Source organism: Propithecus coquereli, unplaced genomic scaffold (assembly GCF_000956105.1).
Source record: "Propithecus coquereli isolate 6110/MARCELLA unplaced genomic scaffold, Pcoq_1.0 Scaffold572, whole genome shotgun sequence".
In the NCBI taxonomy this organism is placed as follows: domain Eukaryota; kingdom Metazoa; phylum Chordata; class Mammalia; order Primates; family Indriidae; genus Propithecus; species Propithecus coquereli.
In genome coordinates this window covers 293-19,315 of record NW_012151641.1, presented here as the reverse complement: position 1 = coordinate 19,315, position 19,023 = coordinate 293, and the positions used below count along the sequence as shown (strand labels likewise).

At 63.2% G+C, this 19,023-nt stretch overlaps 1 protein-coding gene across 1 annotated transcript in view; it reads left to right on the top strand.

Moving 5' to 3' along the window:
- The window catches only part of LOC105821406 (janus kinase and microtubule-interacting protein 3-like), a gene marked incomplete at its 3' end in the record, with an annotated part of 45,209 nt that extends 26,500 nt beyond the window's left edge, over nt 1-18,709 (top strand). The window contains exons 3-15 of the mRNA XM_012658109.1: nt 4,184-4,399; nt 5,727-5,846; nt 6,534-6,680; nt 7,008-7,139; nt 8,358-8,393; nt 9,093-9,152; nt 11,037-11,165; nt 12,263-12,391; nt 14,856-14,939; nt 16,071-16,133; nt 17,186-17,284; nt 18,473-18,571; nt 18,656-18,709. Coding sequence (XP_012513563.1) covers nt 4,184-4,399; nt 5,727-5,846; nt 6,534-6,680; nt 7,008-7,139; nt 8,358-8,393; nt 9,093-9,152; nt 11,037-11,165; nt 12,263-12,391; nt 14,856-14,939; nt 16,071-16,133; nt 17,186-17,284; nt 18,473-18,571; nt 18,656-18,709 — 1,368 coding nt within the window. The remainder of the gene's footprint in view (nt 1-4,183; nt 4,400-5,726; nt 5,847-6,533; nt 6,681-7,007; nt 7,140-8,357; nt 8,394-9,092; nt 9,153-11,036; nt 11,166-12,262; nt 12,392-14,855; nt 14,940-16,070; nt 16,134-17,185; nt 17,285-18,472; nt 18,572-18,655) is intronic.
- Nucleotides 18,710-19,023: the final 314 nt, after the last annotated feature.

Below are 19,023 nucleotides of genomic sequence, written 5' to 3'. Positions count from 1 at the left end.
GGCTCTCCCGCCGCTCCTCTAGGACGATTTGTCTTTATTCCTGTCCTCTTTAGGATATTCTCCTGATCTTTGGTTTTCAGCAATTTCACTATAAAGTGTCTAGGTGTGTTTTTCTAGATTTTTTTTTTACCCTTCTTGGGCCAGCCAAGCTTCTTGAATCTGAGGCGATGTCTTTCACCAGACTTGGAAAATTCTTGGCCGTTATTTAGTCAAATGTTACTTTTCCTCCCCTCTCTTTCTGGGACTCTAATTACTTGTGTTAAATACGTTAGACATTTTAACTGTATCTCACATTTCTCTTAAACTCCATTCTTTTATTTTCCTGTTTCTTTTCCCTTTTGTGCCCTCATTTTCCCTTCAGTTGGATATTTTCTGTGGGTTTATCTGGGCTTTGTGATTCTACCGTGTCCAGTTTGCTTTTAAACCTTTCCAGTGATTTCCTAATTTTAGATATTATATGTAGAATTTGAGTGTCTACTTAATTTCTTTTTATAGATTCTAATTCCCACTCGAATTCTATTTTTATTTATTTTCTATCTCTATTAAAATAATGCATTAATCTCATTGATTATTTTTAGTGTATTAATAACAATTTTTTAAAGTTCTTATCCGCCAACTTCAATATCATCATCTCTGGGTCTGTCTCTACCCATCATAATTATTTCTTATTGGCTGACTCTCGCCATCTTTTGCTCTGCTTTTATTGACTATTTTGTCTTCGTTATTGGGTATTTTCCATGCTTCCTCGCGTCTAATGATTTCTGCTACATCCTTGACGCGGCGGCGGTGCGTTGCAGAGGCTGTGCGTTAGTTACCGTTACGTTGTCACCATCTGGAGAATGTCGGGTTTGCTCTGAAGGATGGCCACGTCCCCAGCAGACCGCGGGGACCCTCTGAGGCTTGGTTTCGGGCTGCGTAGGACGGGCCTGTTGCAGTTGCTGCCTCTCAGTGTGAAGCTCTCACTGCGGGACGTCCTGGCTCTAGCGTGCCGCCTTCGCGGGGCCGCGACTGATCGCCCAGGGCGCTCGCAGGGTTCCTGTCTGGGCTCGCATCGCCGTGTCTCCCCAGCACTGGGAACCACTCACGCTCCCACTTGCCCCCAGACCCTCGGAAACCGTTTTCTGTGAGGCCGCTGGGAGTTGCCCGCACGCACCTTAGGAGTTGACCAGGTCAGATTTCCAGGGTTCCTTTTCTGCCAGTTCCCCCTCCAGTCCCCTGCTCCCCAGATCCCAGCAGCCAGATTCCGATCTTGTTCCTGCTAAAAGGAGAGCTCTGCTGTCTGCCTGGTCCCTGTTTCCCAGGACGGAAGTCGGGAAGATGCCCTCGTGCTCCCGTCCGAGCCTGCTGCCCTTGCTCTGCGCACTTTGTTCGGTGTTGAAGGTGTTTCCTGCAGAACTGCAAGTCTAATGCCAGCTCTTCCACCTCGTCTGGGGGCCTGGGCACCCCGCCTGTGGTGCAACTCCCAGGAGTGAGCTCTCAAGCTCGCAGCGAGTCCTGCTGTGTCTCTGGGCTCCGGCTCACTCCTTGGCCTAAAATGTTATCTGTCCTCTTCACGCTCACTCTCAGACCCGGCCTGAAGCCACGCAGCCCTCCGCAGGTCTCTGCTTCCCGGTGTGGCCTTGAGTCGCGTGGGCTCTGCACCCCCCTGGTGTCCTCTCCCGCCCCCACCGTGCTCCACCCTGAGTGCTGGGTGCTCGCGTCCTTCCCTCTCTCGTCAACTTGGGAGGCCCCGCCAGGGCCCCTCCTGTGGGCAAACACACCAGGCTGTTCCTCATCCCCTGCGTGTCCACTGGTGGGTGCAGCCGTCTCTGACCCGTGAGGTGCATTTATAGGAACTAGGAGCTTAGAAGAAGGGAGGGGTCCCCTGAAAGGCAGATCCCTCTGGAAGAAGACAGAGGTGCTATCAAGACACCTGTCATAGATGTGGGGTTCACTCCAAGGCCCAGCTTTGGGGAGGAGTCCTGGCTCCACGGAACTGATTCGGGAGACTTTTCCGGACCAGGACACTGGTCCTCTTCCAGGGACAGCTGCTGTGGGGTGCCGATGCCCCAGGCCGAGGCCTGGTCTATGACCCCCAGGTGTGGCCAGCCTAGGTGGGAGCAGCTGCAGTGACCGCACGGGGGTTGGTGAGGACCCTGTGTGAGGAAGGCACATCATGGGTGTCGCAGGACACACGCGCAGGCACCCTCCGCCCTGGGGGACAGCACCAGGATCATGTCAGCTCCACAGCCAGCTGGGTGCCTGCGAAACGCAGGTTCCCGGATCCACCCTGGGGTGCTAGTTCTGTGCATCTGGGGCGCTGAGGGCTCCCCTGCCTGTTGACAGGGGACCATCACTAACCCCAGGTGGCTGTGACACAGAGCCGTCCAGGGCCACATGCCGTGAAGCCCTGTGCTTGGAGGAGAGCGCCGGTCACCCAGCATCAGTGAGGGTGTGGGTGGGGCCTAGCCCCCCATACCCCCCAGCCCTGGCGGGGGGCACTGGGACCAGCATGTCATAGCCTCGAGGCTGCAGTGATGCCACCAGACACATGCTGGATCCGCTTCGCAGCAAGGAGCCACAGGGGGTGCGGTGTCTGCGGGGTTGCAGGACTCCCCAAATCCTATGCTGCCTGCCGTGGTGTGTGTGGCCTGGCCGGGCCTGGAATCACTCCCACCTTGCTACCCAGGTTTGGGTGTGTCGCTGCGTTGGATACGGCCTCCCGTGAGTGCGGTCGACGAGCGTTTCCCTGGGGGTGGCTGGGAGATCTCAGCGTTCCCAGCCTAACAGAGACCCTGTGTGCACGGGGCCGGTGGCTTTAGGAGGCACTTTCTGGGACACTGTCCGATCTGTACTTACGTGGGTCCCCTGGCCCGGGTGACCGCAGCTCCCTGCATTCTTGCCGGGTGGTCCATGCGGTGGCGCTCGGGCACGTCACCTAACAACACGGGGGGGCCCTGCCGCGAGGTCGGCCCCTGCTCCAAGCCAGGTGGCTCCGGAGGTGGGGTCCTTGGGTCGCGGCTCTTGATTTCTTGTTTCCCGATGAGAGGAAAGTGCAGGGAGTGTGAGTGCTGAGCCGGCCGCTCGTTCATGTTTTATGTTCATTCGCCTCTGTTCTCACTAACCGACTGTGTTGCCTCTTCCAGCATCTCTGTGCTCCAGTAAACGGGAGTTTAGCGGTTAAGGATTTCTTGTTCAGCTCGGCCTCCTGTGTGGCCCGAAGTCCACGATCTGGGCTAATCAGGCAGCTCCGTCTTTGCTTCCAAGCTAACTTCAGTTTCTTAGCTCGTTTTATCTTTAAACAGCACGTAAAGCGGCAAGATACCTGTTCTGCTCTGTTGCTGAAAAGTGTTTCGTGCCGAGCTGTTCACCCCGAATCCCTGACGACCTCGTCTTCTTGTAAACTTGCGGCTGTCAGTGACGCCGCCCGAGCGCCCAAGTCTGTCATTTGGACTTTGGGCCGCTCCGTCGGGTCTGGGTGCAGCGCCCGCCTCCTGGTCTCGCGTCCCTGCGGCAGCTGGGATGAGGCAGGCAGCAGCTGTGACCCGGAAGGGCTCCTGAAGCTGCTGTTAGTGGACTGAGCGCAAAGGGCTGCACGGTAGGGAGGTGGGAAGGCCACCCACCCTCATGGCCACCAGCCTGGCCGGTGAGCAGATAGCCTGGGCAGTCAAACCTGGGCACCCTGGCACCGCCGTCTGGTCTGCTTGTCCGGGAAACCCTACCTCACCCCGAAGGCCTGGCTTGCCTGGAAACAGCCATACAGCAGGCCAGCCCTGTGGCCAAACCTAGATGACAGGGGGGCCCCACCTGCCCGGCCCTCCCAGTGAGCAGGCCCAGCCAGGGAAGGGGCTACATGGGCTTGGAGGCCGGGCTCCTATTCCGTGGCCCCCTGCACCGCCCTCCTGCTGGCAGGTGTGGGTGACTCCGTACAGCTTCTCCCGGCTCTGCGGGACATGCAGCCCCTGCACGCTGGGAGCCCCAGCGGGACGGCGCGGGGAGGGGCACACAGGCCCCGGGGGCCCCCTCAGGAAGGTGCCTCAGCTGGCAGTGGGGCTGCCGGCTCTCGGTGCGCAACGCTCTGCTTTTGCTTCTGGTCTCAGAGCCCAAGACACTGGGGGGCTGCGCCGTGAGGGCCGCCACTCTGCCTGTTTCCATGGTGACCGCAGACCTGCGCCTGTGTGACTGTGTTCTGTTCTCCTTGTAGATGGAGGAGATAAAGTTTAAAGACAGAGCAGTCTTCGTGCTGGAGAGAGAGTTAGGGGTTCAAGCCGGGCACGCTCAGAGACTGCAGCTCCAAATGGAGGCTCTAGATGAGCAGCTGTCCCAGGTCAGAGAGGCCGACCGGCACCCCGGCAGCCCCAGACGGGAACTTCCTCATGCAGGCGGTGCAGGAGACGCCTCAGACCACTCGGGAAGCCCTGTAAGCACCTCCCCAGGCCCCCCCGGCCCCCAGACCCACAGGCAGATGGGGCCACGTGGCTGCACGGCCCTGTGCAGGCAGCACCCTGGGGGCCAGAGCCCAGGCTGAGCCAGCGCCGGCCTTGGGTGCCCTCCAGCCCGGCCCCGACCCTCTGAGCGCTGGCAGATGCGTCCCCTTCCTTCCCGCCAACACGGCGTGAGCACCGGCCTCATCACCCTCCCGCGGGCCCCCAGGTTGCGGAGGGACCCGCCCAGCCCCTGGCTGGCGGCAGAGGGGGCTGCCCTCAGCTCGTGCTGCTTCCGTCCCGCACGCGGGCAAGGCCGTCTGTCCCATCCCTGGCCGGGCCTCTCGCGTGGAGGCTCCCGGCACTCACGTCACCAGTCACCCTCCCACCCGCTTTTGTGTGGCTGCACCGCTCCCCGCGCCTGCCGGGCTGCTCGTGGCGGCGTGGCGTCTGCATGGCCGTGGCTTCCGCATGGCCGTGGCTTCCATCCTTGCCTCATCCAGGTTCTCCGCGGTGGCTCTGGCACTTCCTGGGGACCCACCTGCCACGGACCCCTGTGGTCCTGCGGGGTCTCTGGGCCCCTGGCCTCTCCTGCACCTGTTGAATGAGGAACTCGAGTCTCATCCAGGGCCTCCCTGGACACCTGTGTCTTTGCTTTGAGGATAAAACTCTATTTGAGCTGAGCCAGGCCTAGGACAGTGACATTTCAAAAATAGAAAACATTTTATAATCTAATTATAAATGGCTTAACTGGATTACAACCAGCCCCTCCTGCTCTGGTGCTTGATCGACGATCCCATTAACTCCAGAGAAATTTCGAAACTAGATTAACTGTTGTCACTGATTTCTGACTGACGTCCCAGTGGTTCCAAACGTGACCCGTTAGCAGCTCAGTCCGAGGAGCACCCTTGGGAAACCAGCCTTTCACAGTCTCCAAGTATCTCCTCCTGTGCTCACGTCACGATCCCAGAAAATCGGCCCCCGCCGGGCGGGGCAGACCCTTCCCGCAGGTGCAGCTCTGCAGCAGCCCCCGGAGAGCACGGCGGCTGCGTGTCCCCCGGCGTGGCCCACACGCGCGGTCCCCGCATTTGCACGCCCCGGCCCCCCGCATTTGCATACCCAGACATTTCTGCTCCCTTGGTTCCGTCCCCACCGCGCAGTTTGCAGTGGCCGAGGGTTGGGGCAGGGCTGCCTCCCCTGGCGGCCGTTGGAAGCCAAGGCCATGGTGACGCCGCGTGTTTGTTTCCTTAGCGTGTTGGGATTTGCGAGGGTTTTCCCCGCCTGTGTCTAGGAACGGTTATTTGCAGTTGATTCTTGTTTTAGGAACAGCAGTTGGATGAAAAGGATGCCCGGCGCTTCCAACTTAAAATCGCGGAGCTGAGCGCGATCATCCGCAAGCTGGAAGACCGCAACGCCCTGCTGTCGGAGGAGAGGAATGAGCTGGTGAGTGTGGGTGGCTCTTGGATCCTCCGAGTTTATGGCTGCGGAGGGGGTGGGGCCTCCACTTCCCGAGTTCCTGTGGAAGGGAGGAGGGGTGGTTACAGGGCCAGCCTTGCGTCTGGGCTCTTGGCTGTGTTCCAGTAAAGCTTTATTAGCAGAACAGGTGGTGGGCAGCCAGATGCGGCCCTCCAGTGCTGGTTGGCAGATCCCTGCTCTCTGCGGCTGGGGAAAGTGTCCCCATTCTGCACGGCATCCGGGATGGGTGAGGACACGGCCCTTGGGTGGGGCCAACACCGTCAGTCCTTATAACCCCTGGGATTTTGAGCTCCTGGAGGGCGTGAGCGGCTCAGGGTGTTGAGAATGGCCCAGTGCGCCGGCGATTTGACTGCGGCTCTCCTTGGCACGTGGCGCGCGGGCCCCAGGCTGCTGTGTTCAGCTTCTCCTGTCTGCGGATGGGACCCGGCATGGCCCCTGGCGACGCGCAGCCCAGCCTGAGCGCGGGGTCACCTGGGTGCCAGGCGGGCGGACGCCACCAGGCAGCAGGGACTGAAGTTGCCTCCTTCCAAATAGCGGGTCGGTAACCACGTTGCGGCGGCCGGAGCTCCGGGCGGGGTGCTGACTCTGTGTGGAGAGCTGTCGGTTCTCTGGTACTTGAAAGCGTCAGGTCGTACGATCGATTTTGTCTCGCAGTTAAAGCGATTAAGAGAGGCCGAGAGTCAGTATAAGCCGTTGCTGGATAAAAACAAACGCCTTACTCGGAAAAATGAAGATTTGTCCCACACTTTGCGTCGGATGGAAAACAAGTTAAAGTTTGTCACCCAGGAGAACATAGAGATGGTAAGGGGCCGGGCGGGGGCCGGGCGGCCAGCGGCAGGGGGTGGCCGTCCCCTCTGCGTCTCTGTGTGTGATGCCGCAAGATGGCAGCTCCTGGGCCGCAGCCCAGGCCTTTCCCGCGGGCGTCTGGTCTCACGCGCTTGGTGGGAGAGGAGCCCGAGAGCCCTCAGTTTCCCCTGGGGCTCTGAGGCTGGGCAGGGGGCCCCGGCCTTGCAGCCGTGGGGCAGCCACCTGCTTGGCTCATGCAGGAGGAGGGGAAGACCCCAGCTCCCCACACGCAGTCAGGCGCTGCCCTCCCCGCCTTGAGACATGGTCCGCTCCGTGTTGCAGAGACAGAGGGCCGGGATCATACGGAGACCCAGCTCCTTAAACGACCTCGATCAAAGTCAAGACGAAAGAGAAGTTGATTTCCTGAAACTTCAGATCGTCGAGCAGCAAAACCTCATAGACGAGCTTTCTAAGGTAACCGGTGGGCTGTACGCCCGCCCGCCCCTGGCTCCCGGGAGCCAGGCAGGAGATGGGGAGGGTGGGCTGGCGTTTGTGGGGCCACTCGGGCTGGGTCCCCCGTGCCGCTGCTGCTCGAGGCGGCCCTCCCTGCACTAGCCTCTCCCTGGATCTCCGAATCACGTCCCTCTGGCTGCCCAGGCCCCAGAGGTGCTGTCCGTGCTCGCTCCTTGGGCTGCCGTAGCAAATCAGCACACACGGGGCGGGGGGGGGCTCAGGACAATGGCGGTTTATCCTCTCACAGCTCTGGGGGCCACTAGTCCAAAACCGTGGCTGTGGCAGGGCTGCGCTCCCCCTAGAGGCTCCCGGGGAGGATCCTCTCTGCCACCTCGCAGACTCTGGGGCCGTCGGCCACGTCACGGCTTCGTCCTCTTGTGTCGTTCGTAGCAACCAGTCCTGGGTTGAGGCCCAACCAGGTGGGCTCCGGGTCCTTGCTCAGCTGTGCCTGCAAACACGCTGTTTCCAATCGAGTCACATTCACAGGTCTGGGGAGCAGGCCGTGGGCACGTCTTTTGGGGCACCCTCCAGCCCACCCCAGGGCCACCCCGTGGCCCCTGCACCCAACACGGTTTTGCAAATAGTCCTTCCTGAAACTGTCCCTCAGTTATCTCCGTTTGGGGCACCTTCCGCATCGTGCTGGGATCGCGACTGGTGACGCAGTGAGGTCGTCTCAGAACGCACTGCCCTCGGCCATTCTGCGTCCTCTGGAAGGGACGGCAGAGTCCCTCTGTGTCACCAGCGCACGCAGCTGGGAGGCGCTGACCTGTCTCCAGTGACTGAAGCCGCCTCCACAGAACCGTGAGATGGGACACAGAGGGACCCCCTGCCCGCCACGGGCTGCGCGCTGAGATCTGCGCTTGTTTCTCGTCCGGTTACGCAGTGACTGCCCATCTCGGCGACACCGAGAGTTCACGAGGGAAATAGCAGGAACGGGGCAAGGCCTCGGCCAATCGCAAACGCTCACGATTTCTGTTTCCAAAAGGCCCCTTTCTCCTGCTGCCGAGCGAGGGATGCGCCCGTCCACCCAGAGCAGGGCCCCCCGGGCAGCGGCCGAGGGAGGCGGAGGCTGCCAGGAGGGTGCGGGTGGCGGTTAGGACACGGCAAAGGTTCGGGGGCCCCTCCGGGGGTCTTAAGCCTGCGGCAGCGGTTCCATGACGTGCTGTTTTCTTTTCCTAGACCCTTGAAACCGCCGGCTACGTGAAGAGCGTGTTAGTAAGTACCGGTCTGTGTCTCCCCGCGTGTGCGAGGCTCCTGTTTCCCAGGGCAGTTGCCCGCGGGCCCTGTTCCGTGCTGACGGCGCCTTGTGTAGACAGAACCGCGTTAGGGTAGACTGGCTGCCATCACGGCGCTGCCTGACCAGGGCTTTGCACTGGGGCCCGAGAACGCCCGGCCTCCCTCTGCGTCGTAGTTGAGGCCCGGCCAGGCAGCCGCCCGCCCCGGGAACTCCCTCCGCCCGGGCTTCTCCCGGGGGCGGCACGGACAGGCAGCGTCGGCCTGGCTGGGTCACTCCCATGGCCGGGAAACACAGCGCAGCTTCCCTGGAGAGAAGCAGGTCACTGGCCTCCTTACGCGTGGGAGGGCGTCGGCCTCCACACAGGGGCCGGCGCCGTCCTGCAGGGCGCGGAGGGGCCTGGGCCACTGGCCCCCCTTGAGCTGCCCATTCCCGCCTGTGCCCTCCGGTCACCTGCCTCCTAGCGCATGCGGAAGGGGACCTGGGGACGGCTGACGGCCCAGAGCCACATGGGCCCTGACAGGGGGGTGGGGGGGTCCGCAGGCTGCCAGAGCAGGACCCTGAGGGAAGGCCTCTGTTCCATGTAGCCCGAATCCATGTCCTGTGTCAGTCCACGTGATGACACGGAAACACTGAGCCGTGGTTTTGAAGCAAAAAACTCTCTCCCCTGGTTTCCGCAGGAGCGGGATAAGCTTTTAAGATACCGGAAGCAAAGAAAGAAAATGGCGAAACTCCCCAAGGTAAAGAGTGTGTGTCAGCGCGCGCCGCGAAAACCCACTTCCCGGGAGCAGATCTCCTCCTTTGGAGATGGAAAGGAGATCATTTTTATTATTTCTAAAAGTTGTTACTGTGAAACAACCAAAATAGGATCCAAAGAAAACATTCCGCTTGTAATTTTAAATTTAGAAATCCAACCACATTTCTTTTACGTTTCCGAGAGAAGCTGGGAATTCCTAATAACGATACCAACAGCAGTGCTGGCGTCGGTGGTGGGGGGTGGAGGGCCGGCCCTGGGGGCTGGTCTCCCACCGCCCCCTGCGAGGCTGAGCCCCCACGTCTGCAGACGCGCAGTGCTGGGCTCAGTCTGCTGCGCCATGCGGGCCGCCCCGCCATTCACTGTCCCCGGCCGCTGCACCACGGCCCCCGGGGCCAGCCATGCCCCCAGGAAATCTGAAGACCTGGGATAATTTCTGTACGGTCCTTTTTGATGAACTTGTCATTTTTATTAAGGGAGCTTTTGGAGAATGTCCCAAAGGACCAGACTTACCTCCCGCTTTGTGCGAAACGTGTGTGTTGTTTTGTTTTCACACAGTCAGCGATGGTCGCTGACGGCTTCCAGACGTTCCTTAGTCACAATGGCTGGGCGCTCGCGCTCCCGAGGGCCATCTCAGGGCATTTAGAAGTTACCTGGAGGGGCGGAGGCAGGAGGGGTGGGGGGTCCGCGGCGTGTGTGTCCTGCTCATGGCTGCCCAGGCGCTGCCGGGACCGGGGGAGGCACGTCAAACAGAGAGGCTGGGAGCCAGGGCGGGACAGGCCGGGCCCGTCTGTGAACGCCGCAGGCCCGAGCGGCCTCGGCAGGGTGTGCCTGGAGGAGAAACTGAGGCTGCTGTGGGGAGCCGGGCAAGGGCCCAGGAGGCAGAGGGAGCGGCGGGCGTCCAGAGGGAGGCTGACGGGACGTGGTGACCAGGAGGCCGGGCCGCTGCCCTGGTCGGGGTGTGATGATCAGAGACCGAGGGGCCGGCAGCGGACTGGGCGTTTAATAAAAGAACCTCCAGTTTGTGCTCGTGCATTTGCCCAAGTCTGGAAGGTTCCGTGAGGAGTCGGGGAGAAGCTGGGAACAGGGGAAGCTGCCCCAGGCGAGGTGGCAGAGCCCTGCGAGGCCGGCCGCGGCGGGACGCGGGTGTCTGGGGAGGCGCACACAGCAGAGGGGCCAGAGGCTTGTCTGTGGGGTCCAGGTTGGTCTGGGGGCCCCAGGGAGGATTTTTGCTGGAAGGTTCCGGCAGAGGAACCAGCAGGGAGACCCGGGGGCTGAGAAAGGAAGGGGACCTTGAGTGTGACTGAGAGGAGGTGGCAGGATTTTGGATTTTGTGACATTTCTAAACCTAAGAGAGGAAACATGAGGTTCGTGGAGGCAGGGGCGAGGGGTGGACCAGGGTCGCCAAAGGCAGGCCCTCGCAGACCGGCTGGTACAGGACTCATCTGTGGCTTTGCTCTCATTCCGATCTGTCAAGACTGACATTTTCAAAATTACAACAGGAATGCTTTACTGGAGACGAGACCCTGCCTCGGGGCCCGTGCGCTGTCCGCTCCGTGCGTCCCGCTGGGCACCGGTGGCGACCGCTGAGCGCCGCCGCGCTCGGAACTGCAGAGACCTCGTCCCCACGAAAGCATTTGTCCCCCACCATGAGGGTCGAACCCAGGGCCCTCCTGTCCGCAGGCCCCGGCCTGCTCCCCGCCGCCCCCTTGGGACGGAGATGGGGCCGGGGCAGGGTGGGGCCGTGCGGTGGGCGTCACTTCGTGGCTGGGCCCCCAGGCAGGGCTCCAGGAAGAGGAGGCGGGACAGGGCCGGGTGGGGGGTGCCGCCTGGGCCTGGGTTTGCACTAACGCTGCGTTTTGGCCACAAGCCGGTCATCGTGGAGACCTTTTTCGGTTACGACGAGGAAGCATCCCTGGAATCCGACGGTTCTTCTGTCTCTTACCAAACGGACCGGACGGACCAGACCCCGTGCACCCCTGACGATGACTTGGACGAGGTAACTTGGGTCTTCCCTCGGCAGGTCCCCGCTTGCCGGCCAGCGGGCTCCTGGCAGGACCAGCCCTCGGGGATACTGAGGCCAGGTGGGGTCCGGTTGTGTGCGTCCGGCTCCTGCCCTCTGCGTCGCTAGGGGTGCGGCTGCCCCGGCTCCCACCCAGGGCCCGCCATGCTCCCTCCCGCCATTGAGCCGCGCCCTCTGCAGAGGGGTCCGGGGCTCCCACCGGAGATCAGTCCCAAGGCCCAGAGCAATCAGGGCAACAGAGACGTCTAGTGGGAGCTTTCTTTGTGACAGAGACACAGCCCCTTCTTCCAGAACCAAGGCCACCCTCCCGTCCAGGCCGCCGTCTCAGCCCCAGGGCCAGAAGCCACGGCGTGGCCCAGCCCCGTGGCTGTGGGACCAGGGGTGCGGGTCCCTGACCAGGCCCACAGTCAAGGCCAGGGATTGGGCCTCCCCCAGCTGATGCCCAGGGGCCACTCGGTGGTTGCAGCCCTACCTGGAGATCCAAGATGTACCATGGCCTTGGGGCGTTGGGCGGGGCAGGGAACCGGCTGGGTCGGGTTTCCAGGCTCGGTGTAGCCTGGGCACTGCCCGCCCTCCCCACCCTGGGTGCCCTGGGGCCCTGCGAAGGCAGCAGCAGAGCCCCCTCCAGCTGCCTTCTCCCCGGCTGCAGGTGTCACCCCAGCCAGGGCTGAGTCTGCAGGCGCCGGCCTGGGAGGACGGGCCTGGGAGGAGCGGTGCTGCCCGGGAATCCTCACCCCTCGCGCACGGCCCGGCTCTCTTGCCCGGACGCGCTTCAGCAGGGCCGCGTGTGGGGCCGGCCGGCAGTGGAGGGTGTGGGTGGGGCAGCCAGGCTGGCAGGCAGGGGCCGGCCCGGCCTGCACCCCGGGACTCATGTCCCCAGGGAAACCTCTGTCCAGATGTCACTGGGTCCCTGGGCAGCCGCCCTCCCTGCGAGGTGGCGACGGGCTCCTCACGCTGACAGACAGACCCGCTGGGGAACGTGGGGAGCCCGGGTGCCCCGCGGTCCGGGGAGGTGTGCGGCGCGTGGCCCGCGCTGACGCTGTCTCTGCCTGTGCCGTCCTGCGCCTCTCCAGGGCACGGCCAAGGAGGAGACGGAGCTGCGGTTCCGGCAGCTGACCATGGAGTACCAGGCGCTGCAGCGCGCCTATGCCTTGCTGCAGGAGCAGGTCGGAGGGACGCTGGACGCAGAGCGAGAAGTTAAGGTCTAACTGACTTCCACTCCACGACGCTCCGGCTGCGCCCGTCACCCCGCGTGCCCCGTGGCCCTGCAGGGACACCTGCGCCGTCACCCCGCGGGCCGGGCCCTTGTCTCCTGCCGTGACTTAGGACCCGTGACGCTCACTGAGGGCACAGACCCATGTCTGGGACCCAGGGCTGGGGTCCCGCTGGGCGGGGGGAGGGCGAGCGGTGCCGGGTAGGGGAGCGTGGGGGCCCCGGAGAGCCCCGGGCCGTGGTGGCGGCGTGGGTCCTGCGGCACCTGGGGAAGTCACCTTCCTGCCACCTGCCTGTGGTGCTCTCAGGTAGCCTGGGGCTGGGAGCGCAGGGGGGCGAGGGCCGGGGCATTTGAGCTGTTCTCGAAACTTGCTGAGATCATTATTCACCCAGCAACTGTTGAGCTCAAACCTGCCCCGGCCTTTATCCTCAGCCAGAGCAGCGGCGTCCCCTCCTGTCCCTGCTTCTCAGGCCCGCCCTGGCGTTGGCATCGGAAATGCCCAAATATGCGGCTGGTGCGGCTGGTGGGCGCCCCATGCTGGCTGTGGGGGCAGCGCAGGCAATAGGCCACGTGGGGAGCACCCTGGGTGAGGGGTCCCGGGCTGGCCCGCCTCCTGCCGTGGGCTCCGTGGCTGGCGCACCTCACAGGGAGACGGGCGCGTCCCCCACGGGTGAGACTCTCCTGAGCGGGCGGCCGTGGGGCCTAGGGTCCCGGTCGGGCCTGCTCCCCGCATCCACCCTGCAGGGCCAGGGGCACCATCGTCTGCCACTTGGGCTGGGTGGAGGAGGGGCCTCTGGGGTGAGGGGCAGTGTCGCAGACACCCCAGACATCCATCCTGGCCGCCCGGGGGAGCCACTGGGCCTCACCCTCTGTCCCCTCGACCACCCTGGGAACTCGGCCGGGTCCCCCCTGTCTTTCTGGGCACCTGTCGTGAGAGTGAGAAGAAAGGCGAACCCCGCTGTGCCCCCCAGCCCTTCCCGGCGGGCACCTGTCCATGGAGGTGACTTTCCCTCCTCTGGCTTGGAAACGAGATTCATCTGCTGAACAGGGGACTTTAAACATTTCCCGTTTGAATTTCTTGACTTAATTTTTGCACAGCCCTCGGAGAAAGAAAAAGTCAAAGTCTCTGTTCAGGTCTTCATCAGACCCAGGGGCCTGGGCGTGGCGGGCATGACCGGCCTGAGCCGGCACAGGGCCTCGTCCTCCTGCTCCCTGCCCACCTCGTTTGGGAGCTGGAGGAAGCCTCGGTTTCCCTTTTCACCATCGCGTGACAGAGAAACTTTTGATCGAAGGCCGCATGGAAACAAAGAACTTCTAAGACTTTGCTTAGAGAGTGAAAAGGTCCAAACTGCATTTTAAAAAATTTTTAATTGACATTTAGAATTAGAGAAAAATTTGATGCACAAAAGTACCATATGATTATTTTAAAAATTGGAAATCACAGAAAAGACAAATGAGGAAAGTAGACTACGCAGGACCCCGGCAGCCTGACGGTGCTGAAATTGGAAATGGTGCCCTTGCTGCGCCCGTCGGCGGCCCAGGAATAAGGAAGGGGCCGTGGAGGGGGCACGAGAGGCCACTGACGATGCAGACGTGGCCCCTTACAGGGTCCAGGGCTGTGGGCAGCCACGGTCTCCAGGGCCCTGTCTCCCCGCCTGGCAGCGCAGGGCTGGCACTGGCTGGAACCCCCTCTGCTCAGCCTTCCCTGACCCTTTAGGGGACGACAGAGGCGAGGGGAGCAGGCCCGGTGTGGGGGTGGGAGCCACGATCTGCGGATGGGGCGCATCAGGGACCCGGAGCTCGGTGGGTACCGCCAAATGCCCTCGGACCCTGTGCCCAGTGGCCCCCAGAGGCTCCCACCCCCACACTGCTCCCTCTGTGTCCCCGAGGGGGGCGGGGGCGGCCGGGCCTTTGGCCCCCCCCGGGGCAATTTAGTTCGGGGGGGCCCCTTCGGCCCCCCTTGGGGGGGCGTTCCCAACCCGGGTGCCGACTTCTGAAGCGCGGAGCTCATCCTCCGAGCCAGGGGTGGGCTCTGGGCAGCAGGTTAAGGGGCACGAGGTGCGGGGCGGGGCTGAGCCCGGGGCTGGGGGCCTCCCACGCCGGTGGCAGTGCCTTTCCGAGAGCCCCTCTGTGTGCGCCGGCATCACCCAAGGAGACGGCAGCACAGCCCCAGCCAGGGCTCGGTCCTCCCTCTGTTTCCTCCTGCAAGCAAGGATTTCCCCTGGGGAGCTCCCAGAATTCACCTGCAGAGTTTCCCTCACACTTTAGGTGAGATCACTTGCTTCGAGCAAGCCTTAGAGCTCCCCTTCTTGGAAAGCGCCTCTTTCTCCCAAGGGAGCAAATGGCTGCCTCTCAGGGAGGCAGGCAGAGTCCTCCGCCGTCTGCGAGATGCGCCGTCCGTCCGCACCTGGCTCGTAGGGAAAGTTTGACGTATCTTTCCTCCCGTCCTACAGACGCGTGAGCAGCTCCACGCAGAAGTGCAGCGGGCGCAGACGCGCATCGAGGACCTGGAGAAGGCCCTGGCGGAGCAGGGGCAGGTGAGCCCGTGACCGTGGGCGGGAGGGGCCTGGTCCCCGTGGGGCGGCCTGAGCGGCCTCTCCCGACCTGCTGGGCTGGAGGGTGTCCTCGAGGTGGGAGGGCATCGGAGCCCGGCCCGCGGCCGTCCTTGGTGCTAACTGCTGGGCGGACAGACAAGAGGATGACATGAGCCACAGACGTGCCACGTTGCCTCCGTCCCAGAATTCAGTGCCATGGCATCCGTGACCACCCCCTGGGCCACTGCACATACGGGCTGCAGGCATGGCACCACCCTGCGCCGTGCGCAGCCCCGAGGACCGGAAGGCCCTGTCCCCAGATGTCGAGGGTGAGATCCCTGAGGCGCCTCCGATGCTCTAGTCGTCTCACGGATGCTGCCGTCTGTGTGTCCGGAGAAGCGTGGCCGGTGGCTGGGACGCAGGAGGAGGAGGAGAAGGACACCACTCTCTTCATTTGCGGAAGTGACACCTTTAAACCTGCTCAGGATTCCACAGATGACTTTGGGGAGGAGAAATTTCTGATGAAGTCCAGTTTCTGAAGAAACTGAGTTTCCTCCTGACGCTTTATACTCAAAAATGCTGCCAGTGGGGGATGGATGTGAGGCCTTTTGGTGCAAGAATGTGCCGAGGACACGGGACGCCTCCCGAGACGGATCTCAGGTGCAGCCAGCGCGGCGTCCACACAGGCTGCGCAGTAGAGCGCAGAGCCCGACGCCCACCCGCAGGACTGGGTGTGACGTGGACGGAAGCCCGCCCTGAGGGAAGTGTCCCCCACCTGTCCAGACTCTTGCTCTGCCGCTGAGTCGCGGTCTCAGTGGCTCTGGGCCAGGGTCCCCTGCACCGTGACGTCCACGTGTGCCTCTGGGCGCCTGGCCTGGGGCCGCGGGCCTGCGTGCAGCCGTGTGGCGGCCTGTGGTGTCCTCGAGGGTTCTCCTGAGGCAGGGCGGCCCCCAAGGACCTGTGAGAAGACGGAGGAGTCATAGGTTTGCGTCGTCTGCGCGACTTGAACTGTCACTAGGTGGTGGCTTCACGGGCTGGCGTGGGGCCCCTCGTGTCCCGCCGTGTCACGGTCTAAGTGTTGGCGTCACGGTTTGCCGCAGCTGTGTTTATCTCTGTTTCAACTCTGTTTTCAAGGACATGAAGTGGATCGAGGAGAAGCAAGCGCTGTATCGGAGAAATCAGGAACTCGTGGAAAAGGTAGGCCTGCTCCGCGCTCGGCGGGGGTGGGGGTTTGGGGGTGCGCAGGCACAGGGCCCCGTCCGCGCTGCCCACTCCCATGGGAGCCCCCCAGTCGCCCCCCAGCTCCTGGAGACGAGACGTCCTGACGCGGTGAGCCCGCGTGTGTCCTGTGGACACGGCCCGTCTCCTAAACCAGGGAGTCGTGCACTGAAAGGCACGCACACCTAAAGGCACGCGTGTTCCAATGCTCTCTGCACACTAAACACACGCACGCTTGTGTGCATGCACAGTCCCTCATGTGCACACTTAGAGCCTGTGCTTTTCTCTGGCCACGGCGGGTGTGGGGTCCTGGTCCTGGTCCCGTGGGCTCCACAGCAGCCCAGCTGTGCGGTGTCATATGAGGGGGCCGCAGAAGGACCCCGCCGCCCACCGCCTCGGCTCACGCAGAGGATGCCAATGCCCCGAGTTTGTCTCTCCCAGCCCAGAGCATCAGCGCAGGCCCCTCAGTCCCCCGAGTTCAGTTCGGGGGTGGGGCGGACACAGCCATCTGCTCCTGGCAGATGCCTGCCCTGGTGCAGCGGCAGCCGTGCCACCCCACCCCTTGGAAGGGGGGACTCCCACATCAGGTTCACTTGTTGGTTCAGTTTAAACAGTTCCTTAACTAACCAGGTAAATTCTGGAAGGCAGCCAGGCAGCGGTGGCCCCCGGCCCTTCCATGGGGCACAGCCTGGGCTCCAAGGGGCACCAGGGAGTGGCTCGGAGACCGTCGTCCTCAACACCGCCCCCCGCCCGGCCCTGCTCAGACTGGCAGCCTCAGCGCCACCTCCCCGGGCTCCCTGCGCCCTGCGCCCAGCCCTCCCTGTCCAGCCTCAGCCCTGCTTAACCAAGGGGGGGGGTCACCCAGCCTCACCGAGATGGACCCAGACGCACTCAGGCTGGAGTAGGGGTTCAGGGCCACATGTGACAGGGCCAGCGCTGGGGCCAGCAGCCGTCCAGATGTCCGGAGTCAACCCCTGCGCCCTCCGGTGAGAAGGCAGGACTCCTCGCCGCGACCAGCGTCTCTCCCACAGATCCGACAGATGGAGACCGAGGAGGCTCGGCTGAGACACGAGGTGCAGGACGGAAGAGACCAGAACGAGCTGCTGGAGTTCAGGATCCTGGAGCTCGAGGTACCTGCTGCCGGGAGCGGTGGTGCCAGGGTGCTCCAGCTCAGGGCCGGCGCCGCCGTGCGCTGTGACGGGGGCTCCTGTCCTCGGGCCTCCCAACCCGCAAGGGTCTTGGGACACGGACCCAAGAGGCCAGGTTGGACCCGCACATCCCTCGATGGACTGGGCCAGCCGGGCAAGGCGTTGCCACCCAGGGATGCAAGCCGCAGAGCTCCGTGCCGTGAAGGGCCAACAAAAGCAGGATAAATGACAACGCTGGTGTCACATCCAGACCTGTGGGGCCCGAGATACCAGGGCAGTGTCCTCAGCTTGTCCCTGTGGCTGCGGCAGCTGCATCTGGTGACAACTCGCAGCAGGGACAATGCCCAACCTCAGCCATCAGCCCGGCAGATGCTCGTTTCTTGCTCACAGAAGCCCCGGAGTGGGGGGCAGTGGGTGCCACGCGGTGACCAGGGACCCTCTGGCTGGGCCTTGCCGCCCCTCGCCCTAGACCCTCTGCTGTGACCTGCATGGCTGGGAGGGTGGGCAAGGTTTCTGCGGGGGAGATCGGGCCGGGTGTGGGTGGCCTTGTCACTGCACTCACCTCCCACTGCCAGGCCAGGAGGAAGTGGCCCTGCAGGTGCCGCCCCCCTGGCCACCCCACACAGCGCCAGGGCCACCATCCCGGTTCAATGGCTGGACCCGACTCAGAGCCCAGACGGATCTGCCCCGGAGTCCTCCTGGCCACTCCATGTGGGTGACCGTCCCCTGGGCCTCTTGGGCTCCTGCACGTGGTCCTGCTGTGAGGAACGTGGCAGAACCACCAGCCCATGTCCCCAAGGGGCTCGCGCTGGCCAGGCCTGTGGTTGACACTCGGCCTGCAGCCTCCCCTCGAGCCTCCCAGCAGCCCCTGGGAGTCGCTGGTGGATGAGCAAGTGGCCTTGGGTTGGGGACCACCAGGGCCACGCGGCCAGGTGGGATGGAGCCGGAACCCACAGCCTGGCTGGGGCCAGTGAGTCCACTGGGCTTTTCTTGGAGCACGTCTGATGAGGGTTCTGCCCCGCACAGCTGGCCCGGGGGGGGCAGAAACAATTGTGTTGACTCCTTGTTCGGTGAGCTTGGCCGGTGTCCTCGGGCCCCAGCACAGCCCCCTCGGAGGGAGGGGACGGGAAGGGAACAGCCCACTGAGCCCAGCCTTCTGCTCTGTCCTAGGAGAGGGAGAGGAAGTCACCCGCCATCAACTTCCACCACACGCCCTTCGTGGACGGGAAGAGCCCCCTCCAGGCGTACTGCGAGGCCGAAGGCGTGACGGTGAGCCCCGCCCCACCCCACCCCGCTGCCCCACCGCACCCCTGCAGCCACTCACCTTCCACCTGTCCCTCTCCTCGCCCCTAGGACATCCTGGTCCCGGAGCTGATGAAGAAGCTGGACATCCTGGGGGATAACGCCGTAAGTGTATGTTGCTCTCCTGACTTGTGCATGCCTCCTCACGCCCACGCCCGCCACCCTGCCCGCCCTCGGCCCCCAGCCCTGCAGGCCCCACCCGTCCTGCCCGGGGCCCTCCCCAGGGCCCAGGCCCGCCTGCAGCGGGACCCCTGGGGCATGGGAGATGCCCACTCCTTTCTCCTATCGTTCCTGTGCCCATCAGGGCCTCTGCTGCGTGCACCCCAACTCCTCCAGCCAGTGACACCTCCAGTCACGTGGTCCTCGTCCCTGGAGTTTCTATCTTTCTGCTCTTCTGTACCCTCACTGGGGATGGGGCT